Here is a 15,699-nt window from a genome sequence, read left to right on the forward strand (position 1 = left end):
TGTGTGTGTGTGTGTGTGTGTGTGTGTGTGTGTGTGTATGCGTGTGTGTGTATTGTTGACAGGTGTACATTTGATATGAGATCTATCATTTAAACATTGTCAAAGTGCACACTAGGGATGATGCTGTAAGCAAACCTCTAGCATTTCCTTTTCTTATAAAACTGACATTTCCAAATACTGAACTTAAAGTCACGATATAAGACATATTTCCCTCTACTGACAATTCCTCAAAAAGAGGCTAAATACTCAAGAACCATGGAAAAAAGGTTTATCCATGAAACTGGATTCTTTTCTCGAAGAAGAATAACTGACGTTTCTACATTTAGAGAGAGACATTTATAATCAACAGTAGTGATGTATTGGTTGTGACTCCTGGACTTTATAGTGACCAATAGAGGAGAACTATGTGAGAGCCTAGCCATTTTCCAGCATCTGGATTTGGTTTTAAGCACTGAGCCACATCATAATGTCTAGATTTGTTCTTTAAATTAACATCCCATTATGATGCTTTCCAGCAGAAACTGTACAGATTGCAAATGGAATTGGACTTGGATTTCAGCAAGAAATTAAAACAGTGACAGTTCAGACACTAAGTACTAAACTCTGGCATTCATAGCTCTGGTTTAATCTGAATTATTTTAAGCTTAGGAGACAGAGAAAGGCAGAGAGTCAATTGGCTTTTGAGAGTGAGCTTGAATGGAAGTCATGTGAAAGCAGACACTGACATGATGATGATCTCCGGTCATCACGGAGAATTCTTATTTGCAGCTTCCAATTGTTACTGCTAGCATTATGAAGGCTTGCTCAACCTGAGCTCTATGAAGAAGCTTTTAGAACTCCAATTCATGACAAGTTTGCAGATCTCCTTGAAAACTCAACGTAGATATGAAGAAGCCCATGAGACAAAACTGAACACTTATTCTTCAAAATATCAATGAGCACTTTTTAATGCTTTTTAAGTTTTCTTTTGGAACTTCTGAATTGCTGGTCCCTAAGTACATGATTGCCCTGCTTAGCAGTTAATGCAGCGTATCATCCAAGACATTACAAATTCAAGTGGCTATTCATTTCATTACTTTAAGGGTATCTCAAAAATTGAATGGAAGTCACCTATTTAGCTAACATGGGTGGCCTATCTTGGCTTCCACAGCTGCTTCCTGAATGGAATTCAAAGCAAATGAGTAAAAAAAAAAAATCATTCTAGGCATGCTATGCTCAAGTCCACAAAAGTATACTTTTCCAATGTTTTCCCAAGATTGGCACATGAAAGGTGGCCTGTATGATGGGAAGAAGAAAACCACTTAAGAAAATTTTTCTATGGGTAAAGTCATTACATAGTGCCATGAAGTTCAACATCTTTAGTGTGAGTTTCAAGACTCCAAACTCTGGCTGCCACTGAGATGTACTGGCTTATTTCTGATCCATCCTCCCTCAGTATTAACAGTTAAATCATTAGGGGTTCCCAGTATAATGAACTAGAGATGAATTGTAGGTACAGTCTCTACCTTGAATATCAATGTTCAATAAGAGCATATTACAATGTAAGAAATTAAAAATGTTCTAAAAACTACATTATGTAATATAAAAAGAAATAGATAATATTGCTAACAATGCTTACTATTTAGTTCAGAATACCGGAAACAGCATATGACTCATGAGAGATAGAAAAACACTTAGAACTTTCCCATCCTTCTTTGTACCAAGTCTTTAAAATCCATTCACATGGTCCATCTTAATTCTGCCTAAGAGAACTAACCATGTGATTAACTTTGGCTACCATATTGAACATTCTAGTTGCTAAAACTGACAGCCGGGAAACCTGCCTGAGACTGAACTAGGTCTTCTGAATGTGGGTGACAGTTGTGTGGCTTGGGAAGTTTGTGGGTTCACTAACAATAGAACCAGGATTTTTCCCTAGTACATGAACTGACTCTTTGGAGCCCATTCCCTAGGAAGGGATACCTTGTTCAGTCTAGATACAGAAGGGAGGGCCTTGTTTGTTGATTCCCAATGGGAGGCTTCACCCTCTCTAATGAGTGGATGGGGGTGGCAGATGGGGTGGGGAGACAGTGGGGGAAGCAAAAGGACAGGAGAAGGAACTGGCATTGGTATACAAAATGAGATTGTTTCAAAAAAGATTGCCCTCCCTACCTTCAGAATTTTGAACCCCTTCAACTTCCCCATGCTTGCTCTTCCATACCCACATGTTCAGATGACCACTTTTGACCATGTACCTTAGATGAACTCTCTATCAAGCCATTAATCACAGTATATTTTATGCTTGAATGTCTTTATCTGTCAGCTGATTTCTAACTCTTTGGATCAGGTGCTGAACCTTACCTAAATGCATATCTCAAGCACCTGGCAATTACTTATCACAAGATTCTGAAACTTCGTGTGTGGTCAACAGAAAAAGCAGGTAACTTTGCAAGTGGGAATTTATTCATCAGAAAGTCTCCGATATGTATGAAGTGCTTACTACTTGGAGATCACAGTGCTAGTAAACAGTTTCTGGTCCCTGGGTTTTCTTTCTCAGATCTAAATAAATACCAGTGCCAAAAGTCTTACCAGTGTCCAGATTATACATAATGCTTTTATATAGCCAAGGTGGCATTTGAATTACTCCAACTCCCCTCTCAAAGGACTTGAAAACTGATAAGAACTGTCTTGGGCAAAGAATTAAGTTAACATTTGAGAGGCAAAGGAAGGAAAGGGCAAGTTTAAGAATGCTTTTGTCTCATAAGTCAGGACTAATAGCAAACTAGTAGGTGTTTTCAGAGAAAGCTAACCCAGAAAAAAAAGAAAAGCTTGACTCCCTCCCCTTCTTTATTCTAATTAGGTATCTAGACCTAAATTATTTTGGTAGGCATAAAATAAATACGTGTCATTTATCTACATATTTTTGATTAAAATATTCATCTGGCTTTGATTAGAATTGCACTGTATTTTGCCCAAATGAGCAAATAATACCCTATATTTAAGGAAAATCAAGAACTTTGTACGATATGAATTTATAAGCAGCAAATGCAGTGAACCAGCAAACACTATGTGACTGCATGTTCTCTCAACATGGCTCACTTTCATAATTAGTGACTGTAGCATGTTCTGTGGAAAGGCTTTGTAAACTACAGAGCACTCCATAATGTGAATTAGGATAATTATTGGATAGGTCATTAATTAAATACAGCGATATTAGAAAAGTGGAAATTTCCGTTTTCATTAGTCTTCCCAAGTGTGAACTAATGACATTCTGGCAAATCTTAATATCACAGCTTACTTGAAAATTGAAAACAAAAAATGAGGTAAAGTGTTAGAATTCGCAGGATGCCTTTGATTCAGCCCTTGGTAGATGCATAGTTAGATGGTACCAAACATCCAATCTAACAATTCAATTATTTCTCACTTCTGGTTCTTTCAATTCCCAAGATAAACAACCTCTCATTTACCCTTTCTACTCGAGCTTGTGACAACTAAGACTTGGTTTGACACCATCAGGGCTATGTTTGATACCGTTAGTTTTATTGTTCTCTCATTGTTTTCTTGATATGACTGGGTTTTCTTGGAGGTGCCACAGGAGCTCAGCATTAATAGCTAGCATTGATTTCTCTGAGGCTTGCTTAGCTTATATGCAAACTATGTCAGATGGTGCCTTGCACTGCTGTGGCTTGGAGCAGCTAGCAGAGACGGGCAGCCGGTGCAATGAACCACAACAGTGCCATATCTCATCAATTAGCCACAGCTCCCAGGAGCACTGTGTTGGGAAAGACCTCAAGGCTCTGCAGGACCTCAGAGGAACAGAGTTCCGTGATTGATTAAGAGTGTCTGCCATGGGCATGTACTGGATTCTGACCACCTGAGTGCCACCTTATTAACACCTAGTGAAGGACAGTACTATATTTCAGAGAACAAACAGGTTCATCATAGCTTGCAGGTTTACACATGAGCATCAGCACTGACCACATGTCAGGTGACTGTATTAACACTCCGTCCCCACCCCCAGTCAGGTGATGTCCCGTCCAGAGGTAAGAAATACTGACTTTCTTAGCCAGACTTCCAATATGACTTTAAACGGAATCTGGAATCTCCTCGCACTCCACTCAAAGAGTAACAGGAAGCAGCTAAAAAGATACACATTCTTCATGTCCTGTCAGACTGAAGGATCCTCCCGTTTCTTCATTTTTCAAAACAAACCTTGAGAAAGCTACTGAATGTCACAATCCAACTATCATAAGAAGTATACTGACACCATTTTTTTCGAATAAGAGCGCCTTAAGATATTTTAAAGTCAAAAATAATGTTAACAGAGCATTAACTTTCTGTTGCTGTTTAATCTACCAAAAAAAAAAGTCTCAGAGGAAAAGCAAAGAAAAGAAATTAGCCCCACGCTGCTTACAATTGCTTTCTGCTTCTGCCTCTCCCTCTGCTTGGCCCTTTCAGATTCCCGCTTCTCATATTCTCTGCGGTATTCATCCCTCTTCAGCCTCTCATGCTGATAGGCTTCATAGCTGTCGTACCTGGGAAACACAACTTCATCATTAGGCTGGCCACCGCTGTTTGTATGAAAAAGCACATGGTCATTTGGGGAGGGAACAGGGAGAGTTTGGGGGTAATGTCTTGCCATCCAAAGGAGGGGATAAAGGGAGCTGAAGGAAAAGGACAGGCCTTATTACCTGGGCCTACGGCTGTAGGGTGACCTTGAGCGTGATCTCACATACAAGGGAGAATTGCGGTGTGTGCGGTGTCTGTAGTGACTTGATTCATAGTAGTAGCAGGATCTGGGAGAGAGGAGAAAACCAAAAGGACGTTTGCAACTGGCTCTTAGCCCAATGTACCGGGACCACTGAACATCATTGGAAGCTCAGGGCTGTATCAATTGCCTTCTCCTTACTAGCAAGACCTTCCAGTAACAGCTTGCCATCAGCTAGTCAGACCAGAGACCAAAAAAGTCATCAATTCCTTCTCCATGTCTCTTACTGATGTTACCATGGCTCATGGAATGGGTATTCTGTCAGATTTATCCTATAAGGATCTCAACTCTCCTGACACAGGGATCCTTTTCAAGAAATGGAAAAAGTTAAACAAGCAAGTTTCTTACGAATGTCTCTCTGTTCTGATTGGCCGAGGTAGAGAGCTCAGAGCTGGGTGTGTGAGAGAACATGAAGAAGTGGGTCTGGGGGTGTATGTGCCTCGGTTAATTGATGGGGTTGCTCCAGAAGAGTAACCCTGACGTTGGAAATTTTCTCTGATTTCTGAGGAAACACTTTAGCATTGGGTGGATTTTGACAACCTTACCTTGAAGAGGATCTACTGCCTGGGGACCTTGACCTTGACCTGGAATATGGTGATCGGGAACACGACCTGTGTCGAGAAAAGGATCTTGAACGAGAGCGCATCCTTTGGGGTCTTTGAGAAAGTAAGCATTTGGGTGGTGACACTGAATCTCGACACGGAGAGTTAAAAGAAGAGCAAGAAGGCGACACATCAAACAATGAGTAGGCCTGCGTGCCATCCCAAGGGTAGCTCAGTTTATCACTTTCATCTTCACTGTCATCAAAGAGGCCATCCATGGCTAGTCCTGAATTTATAAACACAGGTAGTTTGGAGAATTGTTCATTACTGAAGTCGCCATCCCTCAGTTCACTGGTCTTGTCTGTTTCGTCATCAAAAACAGCTTGACAGGGATGACCGAAGTGCTTGTTCAGCTCAGCTCGGATTTCCTGGTCTTGGAGCTGTTTTCTGGTGCTGCAAGGAGAGACTTGCTTGCTGGCCTCCGAAGTCTCTCTCATGTAGCATTGGCCTGAATCTGTGGAAGAGCAGATGTGCCCCTGCCAGTCACAGGAGGCATCTTTGTAGTCTAGTTGTCTAGAGTCTTGAAGCTCCTGTGATATGTTAATGAGTATATCCGTTTTGGAATTGACTGACTGACAGTAGTCATGGTCACCAAACAGCCGTAGGCTGGGCCGTTTAGTCTTCCTTTCCTCGGGTCCCCGGCTGAGCACTGAGGACTTGCTGAGTTGTGCATACAACTCAGATTGCTCTGGCCCTTTCTTGGTGGAGTGGCTGCCTTGGGTACCAGAACACTCACTGTACCGGGCCCTCTTGGATGGTGGTGGCACCACGGTCTTACAAGAGGGCTTCAGCTTTGGAGAAGCCTTAAAAGGGTTTTCTTGGTTGGCTTTATGAGGAGGGGTTGTGGGTGGAGTTAGGCCTGCGACAAAAGAGAAACAAAAAGAAATGTGGGGAAAGAAAGAGAGAAAAGAAACAGAAGATGTTCTTCAAGGATAAACACATTTCTTAATTTTTTTTTCTTGGATTTCATTTCAGACTACGGTTAAAACTGAGTGAAGAAAGAGGAAACTAAACTCATGACAAGTCCTGAAAATTTGACTCTATTCCTAAGTCCCTCCCTGTCAACCAGCAAAAGGTAGATGGGTAACGCCAGTCAGCAGCCAGGGCTGTGATATTTTGTTATTTCAAACGTCTCTGCTAACAAACTCTGCAGCCTAGAAAACAGGAATGTGTCACTGCTGGCAGCCCCAGCAGCAGGTGTCACCAACACTGGCATTTTCAAAGGTGTTGCAGGAGTCACTTAAAGCAATCCATGTGTCGGGACCTAAGAATCATGGAACAGCCTTGGTTGGCATTTGTCTGCAGAGAATGCTGCAGGCAAAATACAAGTGGTTCAAGGCTCTTAGAACAATCAAGAATCTACCCTCGGGGCAATGTTTTTCGAAAAGTGAAATGACTGAAAATTTTGGCCAGGGTAGGAATGACATCCATAGAGAATTTTGAAGTAGGATGGGCCCGGCTGAACACAGGGAGTCAGAGCCCCTCCACAACTCAACGACAATGAGTCTTTGTCTCCACAGTTCATTAACTTAGTAAACCATGGCTAATGTAGGTATAATACATTCTTGTAAGCATAACTAATACATTCTGTCTAAAATATGGTTCTGCAATGGAAAGCTAAGTGCAACGTGACTCTAAATATCTCCATGCCAGGGGACCATTTTGTTTAGAGCACATTGTCACCGAAGGCATGAGACAGTAGGACTGAAACAATTCCAAACTTCAGCAGCTAATGACATAAAAAACAAATAAGAGAAGACAGGGGCATCTACGGGTTGGTGCCTTGTCTGCCTAGCTACAGAAAATTCCGACGCCAGGATAGACTAATCCGAGGCCTAGCCATTACCTCAAAGTCTCACCCATGAATAATAAACTCAATTCATTCTGTCCTACTCAGGAAGAATCACTAGGAAGCTCCAGTGTCCAAGAAACTTTGAAGGAGGGCAGGCCACAGTTAGATGATTGTATGCTTACAAGGGAACATTTTAGTTTACAGCAGATTTTCTATTTAGGAGGATGGGCAAATGCTATTCAGCAGAAAAAAAAAATGGTTTCAAGTCTGTTAACAAGCCTGGGGTGAGACTTAAGGCAACTGTACATTTCAAGGGGGAAAAAAATTCCTACCTTGTTGGAAAAAATATATAAATATGTCAAGAACCAAGTAGGTCACAGAGAGCCACATGCAATTTTGATATAAACAGAAAGACACTGTCTTGTTCTCCTACTTGATGATAAAGAACCAGAGGAAATTAATGTTTTCAATTAAAGGAAAATTTCTGGTTTAATCTTAGGCAATTTTTGCATGCTGAGTTAATTGTCTCCATGGAGAAAGGTAGGGGCAGCATTTGGAAGGATGGGTACAGGCATGGACACTCTTCCTTTGGGCACATCTGAGTCCACAGGAGCTGGCTTCATCCATGTGCCCACTCTGCTGCAGCCGAAAAGCAAGAAACAATTTCCTGCATAAAACTTCTGTGTCATAGAGGTGCATGCTCTTTTTGCTCCCTCCATTAGAAAGAGCATGGCTTGTTTCTAGACTAAGAAGCTCCTACTCCTTTTCTTCCTCATTTTGTTTAGACTTTGTATCGCTCTGTGTAGATTTTTGTGTAGAGATTTCTACCATAGGCTGGCTTTGGTTACCAACACAACACACATTTTCAAGTCCCCATGCTCAAAAAAAAGAGATGTCAAGTTCCTGATCAGCCATCTATGTGCCTATTGCATATACATGAGAACCTGAGTTTAAATTAGCAACCTGGTGTGGCAGAATGTACCCGGAACTCTTAAGTGATGGGCATCAAAGACAAATGGGTTCCTGAAGTTCATTGACTGGAAAGCCTGGCCACATCCATGGGCCAGTTTCAGGTTCAGTGAGAGACTTCGTTTCAAAAACAATAAATAAATAAAAGGTGAAGAGAGTCTGAAGAAAGCCATCTGAACCTGACCTCTGGCTTCCTCATGTGCCTTCATCACTGTGTACCTTCACACACATGCACACACCATCGCTAACAAATACTATGACACATATACACAAGAACACACACTCAAACACTAATGGTGAGTAAGCTGAGTACATGCCAATAAGTAAGTGCCAGTCAAATAACCAAAAGAAATGACCCTTGAGGAGAGACCGCCATTCAACATCCAGAATCAATCTACATAAATCTGTTTATGCTCATCTAGTGTATGACAAGTTTTTTCAGTTCTAATGATTCATATTGGGGTGGCTCAATTCATCTGTATGTACTACATGTCTCTGAATTTTTTCTTTAAAAAAATGAGAATCACATCAGTTTTCTCCAGAGAGATCATAAGGGCTTTGTAGGACGCTGCCTAGATTTAATTGTCTACAGGTTATTTTGTTTATTTTCATTTTTGCACTTTCTTTCTGAGTAGTTGGTCTCACATGCCAGTGGCCTAAGAGCACTTAGGAGTCTAGTTACAAATTTTTAATGAGATGGTTCCCGGACCACACGCTGGGAACCAAAGTCTTTGAACATCTGTGTCGCACATGGCCTTTACTCCAAATATCTGTGTTTTGACTGACAGTCCAGATGTATAAAAAGAAACCCTGAACTTCAGAAATGCCAAATTAGGCCACTATAAAAGAGAGACTAGCTCTAAAAATACCTCGACTATCTAGGGATTTTAAATATAGAAATTCTTTTACTCTTGAAAATTTGAAACCCTTGTCCCAGGATCTAAGTTCATTATTGTTTAAATAAATGGTTTTCCAATTGTTCTTGGATGTCGTGATTCCCTGATCATACTTCCTCTCAGTTAAAGACAGTGTTTTTTTTTTTTCCTACAGATATGAGAAGCTCTTGCCACTAAACAGACATCCACATCGCACCTACTGTGTACTACATGCGGGTTGCTGGTGTTTCAAGGACTCCACCCCCTTGGACAACACAGCCACTTTTAATGAAGAGGCAATTCTTCTAGCTCTGAAATAACTAAGTTTTGTTGTAGATATGCTTAAAGTGGGTGGCAATGTTCTGGGGGAAACAAAATGTGTGCTGTGATGTTGTGACAGAAGCCGGCAGGGCTATGAGTCTCTGCTCACATCACCTGATGAATCAAACCCTACTCACTTATCAGATGGCAAAGAGTAAACTGTTAGTGCGTGGGAGGGTAGGGGACAGATTCTAGATAACTCACTGTCTTTAGACTCTTTACCAAAATCCCCAAATTCAGAGAATACCTGTGACCAAGACTGAGAGATCTCGGGAATGGCAGACTTTCTATCACCCAGTGCTTAATTGAAAATCTAGTTCCAAATATAGTTGAAACCTACGGCAAAATAAAGGAAAGCAGAAGCACAAAGGACATTTTTTTATTATTATTTCTTTTAGTGTTGTGTCAAACTTTTAGGCATAGCTGATGGGACAGGTTACCCCCCTTGGCCTCTGAATCAGCTATATTTCTCTAACCTGGCTAGCTCTGCCCACAGTGTCTTCCCCTGTGGTCCAGGGGAGGTCAACACTCAGTTCCTTAATGCTCAATTCCTTTGCTCATCTTTCCACTAATGGCCAAACTCTCAATTTCATGCCACAAAGCCTAAATCAACAGCGCTAATGCCTCCCATAACCTCTGGCTCCTTTCCCGTGTGTTGATTTTTCTGGGGAATGTGTACATTTTGGTGTTGACAGTACAAGGTATATTCTATGCTCTCTCTTGAACTTAGCAGGTTTTGACAGATTTATGTGAGGACAGATGGCCATTACAGGCTGAAGGCTGACAAGAGGCAGTTCCGAGCATTGTTAAGACACTTGCACAAACTCTCAGCAGTGCGGCTCCGTGCAGAATGTAATTCAGACTATAGCTTTTTTATTGCTGCCTATTTTCTTTTGTCAAAAGAGCCTGCTGTGCAGAGCAACAAATGGCTGCTATTACCCAGAATGTAATGGGTGTCAGACAAATCACGTAACACAAACAATCAAGAGTATGTAGGTCATATTTCAACAGAGCACAACCTTAGCAATATTTATGATTACTGCATTGAAATGTGCTCTATAATAAACAAGTACCTCTACATCACTCACACTTCTGCACTGCCGATCTAGGAGAAGTGGCACACACTTCTCCAGTCACCGCTCGAAACAGCCCTCCTTTTATTTAAAAGAAAAAAGTCAGAGGCGAGTTTTGTTTTGCTTCGTCTTTCATTATGTGCCATGAAGTGTGGTTTGCTTTGAGCAGCTCTCTTCGGAGTTTGTTTGTTTAATTGAATGACTCTAAGAAACCATGAAGCTCCTGCCCTGTTTCTTGAGCCCTAGTATCCACCTAAATTCTGCAGGACTATTTTTTTTCTTACCTTTTTATGTGCACAGTTTATAACCTGGTTCTGAATGTCCTGCCATCTCTACAGTTTACTTCTGAGTTAACTTAACAGGATTTTCCTTGGGTTGTGTGACAGTTTAGGGTCTGAAGGGAAAACACTGAGGAGTAGTGCAAAGACAAGCAGGTCTTGTCTTTCTCAAGTATCCCAGAAGGTCAGAAGTAGAAGGGCCTGTCAGGAGAAGGAAGAGAAGGCTGGGACAGCAGCTACTGCTACAACAGCTGCTCGAGTATGGGGCTGATCTTGCTTCTTCTTCTGTCCTCCATTTCTCATCCATTTCGAAGAGTCACTTGTGCACCACAATATCCACCCACTAAAGTGTTAACACTTGGCATGGTAAGTCCTCCTATGGATTACCCTGGTTCTCTGGCGGGCATTCCTCCACACTGACTGGGAATTTCCTGCCTGACCTCACCGATTACTTTGGATATCATCCTGTTCATCAGGGATGAAATTGACTTTGCAGAAAAGTTTCAAAACTTTTCCTACAAAACAAACAAACAAAAAAAAAACACCTAATACTCAAATTTTTACCTGTGGAATTCGAAGCCAAGGTTATTACTAATTGTCCTGTAGGCACTTTCCCACAGACCTGAGGCTGTGAACCTGGAATGGCAGTTATCCACTGCCAAAACTGGAAGCTGAGATTGGGTGGGAAGTTACTTTGTTATCCTTGGCTTAAATACCCAGTGGGACAGTATCATTTCCAGGAAAGCAAACAGAAGAAAGGGTGAGTATTGCAGACCTCGGGCCGAGATGAATGAGGCTGGAAATAGAAGCTAAAGAATAACACCCCTGGTAGTCAGAGTAGCCAAAAGATGCACTGGGTCCCAAAGTCTCTTTTTCATGGATACTTCCTAAATAGGAATGAATTAAATAACCTGCCAAAGCCACTTCACACTTTCCTTTTAAAAATTACATGTATGTATTTTTAATGTATGCATGAGGTTGCAATTGGGTGTGTGCGTGTGAGTGCATGTGTATGTATATGCATAGATAGTGCATGTGTATGTATATGCATAGATAGTGCATGTGTATGTATATGCATAGATGGGCGTGTGAGGGCTTTAGAGGATGAAGGTCAGAGAACAACCCACAGGAGTTGGTTTTCGCCCTCTGCCACAGGAATCGCAGTGATCAAATTCAAGTTGTCAAGCTTAGCAACACGTGCATTTCGTCACTGAACCATCTCACTGGCCCACTTCCAAATTTTCTGTAGCAGATTTTGGTCTTTTCCTGTAAAACTACTAGCTACTGTTTATATTATGCCTTTGTCTATTTTTCTCAAGGCTTATCAAATGCAGAAGAAATAGCTATCAAAAGAACATGCAGCATATACACCGTCAATGTTTGTTTTTAAAAAGTAAAGATTCTTCTTTTAAACCAAAAATTCAGAATAGGAGAAATTAGAAATTAATTTGTTAATTGTGTTTCTTTTAACCACAAGTTCACTAAATGCACATTGAATAATGAATTATTTAAACCAAACGAAAGTATTCGGTTAAAAACAAATGACATCACAAAATGCAGCCACCATGGAGTGCTCAAATCCCAAGTAGGACATCTATAGCAGAACTGCCACCCCTCATAAAAGTAGAGGCAGAGAGACAGGAAGAGCCTGAAGACCAGATTGACTGTTGCAGGCTCCAGTCTTCTGGCTATGGCCTGCATGAATCCATGGACTCCAAATAATGTGGCTGTCTGCATAAGACCTGAATGCAGGCAGTGAATGGCTGCTGAGGGAAGTGGAGCCAGTTGTGCTGTTTTCCTCCTCCTCCTTCTCCTCCTCCTCCTCCTCCTCCTCCTCCTCCTCCCTTTTTTTAATTTTTCAGAGATGAGACTTTAATCCTAACTGGTTAGCCCTAAATAAGGGCAACACGACTTGTACTGTGTGTGTGTGTGTGTGTGTGTGTGTGTGTGTGTGTGTGTGTGTGTAATATATGATATCATTAACTACAGAAGGAGAGGACTTGAAATTGAGAGGAGGAGACGGTTTGGGGAGTAGTTGTGGGAGCGTGGAAATGATGCAAATACAGTGTACTCATTTATAAAATCTTCCAAAAAATAAAATAATAACAAATTAAATTAGCCACATGCCCATTCCATTTAAAACAGTGTAGCCAAGGATATGTGAAGAGAGGGAAACGTGGGCAGAACCCAGTGGTCCCAGAGTGAAAAGGCACCTGGTTATCCTGTTCTGCTCACTTTCTTCATCCGTTATAAAGCAGCTCCGTCACTTTCACCGTGTTGACCGTGATAATGAAAACATTTAAGCATATACATAAAAGCTGGGGACCAGTCATTTTGGTCCCTAACCAAGCTCCTTCATGTCTTGTGTTTCAGACTATCACCTTGTTAAGCTGACATTGCTTTGCCAATCCATTTCAGACACAAGAATGTGTTGGTAGTGTCTGAAAAATTTCCATGTGCAATAGATTTAAATGCCTTCTACCAAAAGAGCGTTCTCTTTTCTCTCCTCCTGCTTTACTAACAACAGCTATTTTGAAATCAAATTAGTTTTTACACCTGTAAAAGAGAAGAGCTTTTTTTTTTTCTTTATCAGTCACAACAAGCTAGCTTAGGACAATCACAAGGAAGTCAGAGCAGCTGGCAATACCTAATAAAACCAACTCCCTCTCTCGTTCCTCCTGCCTCCCAAAGATGTTGCAGATGGGGCACACACATTATTCTGGAGGTCTTAGAATTCTGTCGAGTCTTTACATTTCCTCTTGAATGTTTGGGGAAATTCACTAACAAATTTTTAGAGTAAAAGAAGACAGGAGGAGGATGCATACAGAAGCTTCAGATACCATCTCTGTCTCTACTAAACAGAATAGGCATGTAGATCAAAGATCAACGAATCAACTGTGTGGATGCTGTTTCTACTCCATTCACCCCCTGCTGCAACTGTGGCAGACATCACTAATTGATCATGACATTCCCACTGAGTACAAACTTGGCCACAGAATCTCTCCCAACACATTGCTTCTGGCAGCCAATACCGATCGATGGCACTTTGGCAAGACAGAAGAAAACTATTTAACATAACAGATGCCAACTACTATCTTTAAAATTCAGAAAAGAAATCTACACTTTGGTCAGATTTTTTTGAACCCAGAGTTCACCAGGAAGCTACTGTCAACATACAGCTTTTTCTTAGATAATGGAATGGGCAGAGAGTCAAAATTATATATATTTTTAAATGTCAGAGAAGAATCACCAGAGTTGGTGGCAATTGTAGAAGTAGTTGTTGACAGACTCGGAAAGATCTGTGGCTTACACCTCCATTTTCTAGACCTTCCACATGTACCCAAAGCAGTATTCATTCAGTGTTTGCAGAAGTGGAAGTAGGCTAGTGTGTGCCATAGAAGAAAAGAGAAAACATCATAGGTGAGATTGCCAGAGACTGAAGTAGAGAAACCAGAAGTGTTAGAGACAGTTGAGGCTTGACACCTTGAGTAGCAAGGTGCACTGGCCTCCAAAGAAGTTAATATGGACCGAGGGCCTATACACTATGCTACGGACATGCTCAGTCTCACTGAACACTCCCAGAGACTCCGGCACTAAGTCAAGCTTGAGTTTGTCTAACATTGGTGTGGGTTTTGTATAACTTCACTAAGACAGGCTGTCTCTTTGATCCTAATAGCGTCCTTTTAATTTTATCTTTGTTGTTTATAAAGTGCTTAAGTTCAAATTGAGCTACATGCAGTTGCCATTTTTTATAGGGCATGAGTGGTTAAACACTGGAATTATTATATTCTGCTACATTGAGTACAACAGTATTCTCATTTAGTGGTTATGAATATAACCTAAAAGGTGAAGAATGACCAAGGATGCAGAACAGTCTTAGCAATTAAAAGAGAAAGAGAAAGAAGTATGGGTCCTTTCTTGTGGTCTCTTGCTGATATCATGCCCACGCCAAGCACACTGCCATTGGACCTTCTCTTTGGCTCTTTGCCTTCTTGATTCTCTCCTTCCACCCTGTTTCCAAATTCAATGCAAACACTTTCCTTTCTTAAGACGGGCTAAGTCAGCTGAGCCTACTAAAAAACCCAGTTCCCTCAGCCTTCTTCCATGGATCTCCTAGGGTATTACCTAGACTGACATTGCTTTGACACTCCTTCCAACCCTACAGTCTTCAACATTCTAAATCTTCTGTGAAAGCACTTCCTTGAATAGAGATGGGGTATCACTGTGGTTCTTTGGTGATTCCCTTTCTCATTTGTGGTTCCTAATGTGTAGTGTTGGCCATTGAGCAATGCATTCTACAGAAGACGGGCATCACTCACTACATAGAATTCCTTCTGTACCCACAATAGTGCCTGTCACTATAAAATTCTTCCTTCTACCCAAAATCCTCCTTTACACTACCTACAAGACTGCACCCTCCACACCTTTCAGTCCCTCCTTGTAACTCCTAATTTCTTCATCTCAAATCCCTCTAGTGTATAATGCAATTTGATTACAGCTCAGCTGCCCTACAGTTACTGACATCAAACAACAAACTAAAAAACATCCTTCAGGCTCATGTTTCTTAAAGGTGCCAAAATATTATAAATAATATGCTGTTTTTTTTGTGCCACTTATCAGTGAACGTTCTTTTCTCGATAAGGTGTTAGACCATATCTCAAACTTGAGAACACTTACTTTATAACTCCTTTGACTAGATGCTGTTTTCAGCACTAGACATGGAATTGTTTCTATGTCTCATCCTGACTCTAGTCTCACCAAAGCCTGACATATTATCAACAATGAGCAGAAAAGAAAGGAAATTATGGTAAATTTGTTTCCATTGTACAAATGGTCTTTCAGTGATGTAAAGAATGAAGTATTTTAGCCGGGCGATGGTGGCGCACGCCTTTAATCCCAGCACTAGGGAGGCAGAGGCAGGTGGAGCTCTGTGAGTTCGAGATCAGCCTGGTCTACAGAGCTAGTGCCAGGACAGGCTCCAAAGCCACAGAGAAACCCTGTCTCTAAAAACCAAAAAAAAAAAAAAAGAATGGAGGAGGATG

General features: G+C 41.2%; 1 protein-coding gene across 4 annotated transcripts in view; it reads right to left on the bottom strand.

The window, feature by feature from the left end:
• The window catches only part of Ppargc1a (PPARG coactivator 1 alpha), a 640,420-nt gene that overhangs the window by 14,587 nt on the left and 610,134 nt on the right, over positions 1 to 15,699 (bottom strand). For all 4 annotated transcript variants that reach the window (XM_005366020.2, XM_005366019.2, XM_026788616.1 and 1 more), the window contains 3 exons: positions 5,293 to 6,208; positions 4,671 to 4,775; positions 4,394 to 4,514 (listed from right to left, as the gene is read on the bottom strand). In XM_005366020.2, the coding sequence (XP_005366077.1) occupies positions 4,394 to 4,514; positions 4,671 to 4,775; positions 5,293 to 6,208 (1,142 nt within the window). The remainder of the gene's footprint in view (positions 1 to 4,393; positions 4,515 to 4,670; positions 4,776 to 5,292; positions 6,209 to 15,699) is intronic.

This window comes from Microtus ochrogaster, unplaced genomic scaffold, assembly GCF_000317375.1.
Source record: "Microtus ochrogaster isolate Prairie Vole_2 unplaced genomic scaffold, MicOch1.0 UNK5, whole genome shotgun sequence".
Classification (NCBI taxonomy): domain Eukaryota; kingdom Metazoa; phylum Chordata; class Mammalia; order Rodentia; family Cricetidae; genus Microtus; species Microtus ochrogaster.